The sequence below is a fragment of the Geospiza fortis genome, unplaced genomic scaffold, assembly GCF_000277835.1.
Source record: "Geospiza fortis unplaced genomic scaffold, GeoFor_1.0 scaffold46, whole genome shotgun sequence".
In the NCBI taxonomy this organism is placed as follows: Eukaryota; Metazoa; Chordata; class Aves; order Passeriformes; family Thraupidae; genus Geospiza; species Geospiza fortis.
The window spans coordinates 307380-311381 of NW_005054586.1; the positions used below are offsets into that span (position 1 = coordinate 307380).

Consider the following 4002-nt stretch of genomic DNA (forward strand, 5'->3'; position numbering starts at 1 on the left):
TGCTGCTCCCGCAGCGTGGGCTCCGTCACTGGCATGGAGAACTGGTGGTCCAGCCGCAGGTCCATGGGCACCGAGGTGGGCGCCACTTGCAAGGGCAGGGCTGTGCTCACGTCAACTGCGGGGAGAGCACGAGAGCGCGGTCAGCGTGCTCCTCATCCAGCAAAGGATGGAGCAGCCGGGGCCTGGATCAAGAGCAGCGCCGTGAAATTCACACCATTCCCTTAGGGGTAACCAGGGACTACAGGAATTCAGGGATCAACAAGTTTTCCACCAGGCAGCACCTCCTACAAACCCCTGTGTTTGCAACAAGCAAAGAGCATAGTGTGTGACCCATCTGTGCCTCCCAAACACACACAGAGCTCTGTTCCACTCATCCAGCACCACTGAAATGAGGAGCATAAAGAGTAATCTGAGACTTCACAGAAAGGATTAATCCTGACTTGTCATGGATGAACTGACGGACTGCCGTGCTCAGGAACATGAGGCTCTCCCTTTAAGAAACTCATGCAAAAACCACAATGTGTTGTATAATAAATCCCAAACTGGTTTGGCTTGGGAGGGACCTCAAAGCCCATCCAGTGCCACCCCTGCCATGGGCAGGGACACCTTCCAGTGTCCTAGGTGGCTCCAAGCCCTGCCCAGCCTGGCCTTGGACACTGGGCCTGCCCACCCTCCCAGGAAACAGTTCCTTCCCAATATCCCATCCATCCCTGCCCTCTGGCAGTGACAAGCCACAACACTCCCTTTGCAATAACTGAACACAGCTTGTTTCTCCTAAAAAAAAATAAATTGCCGCCACACCATGAATGACTAAAAATCTTCTGAATTCCACCTGAGTGACAGTTCTGCCTTTCATGGGTATTCTGTATTAGCAACATTTGCTCACTCTCTCTCTCTCTCTCTCTATCTCCAGGGCAATCCCTCAATAACTCTGCTGAGAGCTTTGAATGAACATCATTTACAGGATAACAAAGGCTAATCCCTCAGAAACACTGAGCTTCAGCAAAACTGGAAAATAAAGGTAGGGTTGTTTTTTTTTTTCTCCATATCCCCTGTCAGGACATTAATTTTATCCATCCCAGGGAGAGAGTTTTCATAGGGTTTTTCTTCCCAAATATTCTCATGGAGGAGAAGTCCAGGAGCATGTTCACCCCTCCCTGTACCCAGCTCAGCCAGGGAGAAGGAGAAAGAGGAGGAGGAGGAGACTTTCTTTTTTTGATGGAAACATTTTCGGCAAAAGGTCACATTACTGGAAGTGTTGCTATTTTTCAACCCACAAGCTCTCCCCTCCACTTCCCTATTGTTTTCCTTCCTGTGGCCTTTTCTCTGCTCCCCTCCCTCTCCCCAGCAGGACCACAGCGAGATTCCTTGCCATGGATTGATGCCCAAGCCACAACCACGGATTGTGGGGAGAGCAGCACACTCTGACCCAGAGATAAGCACTCAAACTCACCTTAACACTGTGTTTGAGGTCTCTGGGGAGACCTCAGAGCTCCTTCCAGGGCCTGAAGGGGCTCCAGGAGAGCTGGAGAGGGACTGGGGACAAGGCATGGAGGGACAGGACACAGGGGGGAATGGTTTTTAACTGATAGAGAGCGTAGATAGATGGGATATTGTGAATTGGGAATTGTTCCCTGGGAGGGTGGGGAGGCCCTGGCACTGCCCAGAGCAGCTGGGGCTGCCCCTGGATCCCTAGAAGTGTCCAAGGCCAGGCTGGACAGGGCTTGGAGCCACCTGGGATAGTGGAAGGTGTCCCTGCCCATGGGGGAGTGGATGAGCTTAAGGTCCCTCCAAGCCCAACCATTCTGGGATCCCATGCATTCCCCTTGTCCTGTCCCTGCCCCCAGTCCCTCTCCAGCTCTCCTGAAGCCCCTTCAGGCCCTGGAAGGAGCTCTGAGCTCTCCCTGGAGCCTTCTCTTCTCCAGGCTGAACACCCCCAAGCCTCCCAAGCATGCAAAACTCAACCCAGTTTCAGGCAGAAGGAACACCCTACCCCTTGTGACTGTGCCTTGAGATCCATTCCTCCCACTTTACTCCCCAAAAAGGAGCCTTAAATCGCCATTCCCTGCTGGAAAACAATCCTAAGAAAACTTGCCCAGTCTCCCATTTCCCATGCAATGGGAGTCCTGCCCCCACAGCTGCAAGGATGAGGACCACAATTCCCATTCAGGGCTGCGGCAGAGGCTGCGTCATCCCTGACTCTCGGCTATTTCAGGCTCCAAAATTCCCCTCTTTGCCCCGCCGGGAGCCGCTGACCCCAGAGCCCTGGCGAGCCCCAGCCAGCCCTCCCTGCTCAATGAACACAGCCCCACAACAAAAACCTGCCTGTGCTGCAGGAGGGTTTGATGGGACACTCGAAAATTGCTTTTCTAGGCCCTGCCTGCAGAAGGCACGAGCACAATCGGAGCCGTGACGCGAGCCAAGGCACAAAGACGACATTCAGGGCTGCCATGAGAAATGCCAAAGCCATGAATTAGGAGACAAGATCCTGATTATGAATAACAAACTATCTCACGGTCTCTCCCTGCTTTTATTTCTTCCCTGTAGGAGCAGAAAACCATCAATCTTTAAATTTCTTTTTTTCCCCCTCACCCTTGGCATATAGGGAATTATTTTTCTCCTGTGGTCAAGTTAGCCTGATTTTAATTCCATGGCCATGTTACAATGATTTTTATACTAAGTTAGAGCCATTCTGCTGGTGTTTCCCTTCCCAAATAAATAAAACATGGCTGTACATCAAAGCCTGCTTGCATGCTGCACGTTAATTAAGACCTAAAGCACTTCAGTCCCCCTCGGTTGCTGGTGGAGATTGGAAATTTGACATCTCTCAACTCGTCCATAACACACTGAGGGGAATGACCCAAACACAGGGAAATGAAGTGACAATCTCTGACCTGAAAGCAAAGTGAACTTTCTACAAAAAGTATTTAATCATGGAATCACAGGATGGACTGGCTTGGCAGGAGCCTTAAAGTCATCCCATTCCACCCCCTGCCATGGGCAGGGACACCTTCCACTAGCCCAAGGTGCTCCAAGCCCCAGTGTCCAGCCTGGCCTTGGGCACTTCCAGGGATCCAGGGGCAGCCACAGCTGCTCTGGGCAGTGCCAGGACCTGCCCACCCTGCCAGGGAACAATTCCTCATTCCCAATCTCCCATCCAGCCCTGCCCTCTGGCAGTGGGAGCCATTCCCTGTGTCCTGTCCCTCCAGGCCTTGTCCCCAGTCCCTCTCCAGCTCTCCTGGAGCCCCTTTGGGTGCTCTGAGCTCTCCCTGGAGCCTTCTCCTCTCCAGGTGAGCACCCCCAGCTCTGCCAGCCTGGCTCCACTGGAAAAATTAAAAACATTTCACATAATGACATTACATTTCACGTAAGACATTATCAGGGGACTTTGTATGTGTAGATTCTCCCACACTGCAAAATGGAAAATAACTTCTCCATAAGTCCCAAGTGTTTAGGAAGGGATTAGGGGAAGGTGACACTAAATCTGTGAATACACTTTTCAATAAAACCAACAGTAATAATTGAATTTTCTTTCTCTGATACAGCATTTTCATGCTGGTTTTTAAATGGAAATACAGGTTTGAGTCCTGAAAGCACATTAAAATGTTAAATCAAAAATTCAGTATGAGATGCACCAAACGAATATTTAAATTCAAACCTTGTTTCAGCATAACCTTTACTTAAGGTTAATTTAAAAAATATTCACAGAATCCCAGAACCACAGAGGGGTTTTTTTGGAAGGGACCTTAAAGACCACCACATCCCAGCCCCCTGCCATGGGCAGGGACACTTTCCACTAGACACAAAACTGAAGGTTTTTTATATCAAATGCTGCTGCCAAAATTACTCTTTCCTTTTTTTTTTTCCTTGATCTTATACTTTTTTTAAATTAAATTTAAGCAGCACAGAAAACTGCCTCTCACATCTGAAATCCAACATCACCTTCAAAGGGGAAGCGCAGGAAATGCTTTCCCCGAGCTCTCCCTCCCTGCAGCACAGAGC

General features: G+C 50.0%; 1 protein-coding gene across 1 annotated transcript in view; it reads right to left on the reverse strand.

Moving 5' to 3' along the window:
- The window catches only part of HDAC4 (histone deacetylase 4), a 151677-nt gene that overhangs the window by 82800 nt on the left and 64875 nt on the right, over positions 1–4002 (reverse strand). The window contains exon 3 of the mRNA XM_031064399.1: positions 4–115. Within this exon, the coding sequence (XP_030920259.1) occupies positions 4–115 (112 nt within the window). The remainder of the gene's footprint in view (positions 1–3; positions 116–4002) is intronic.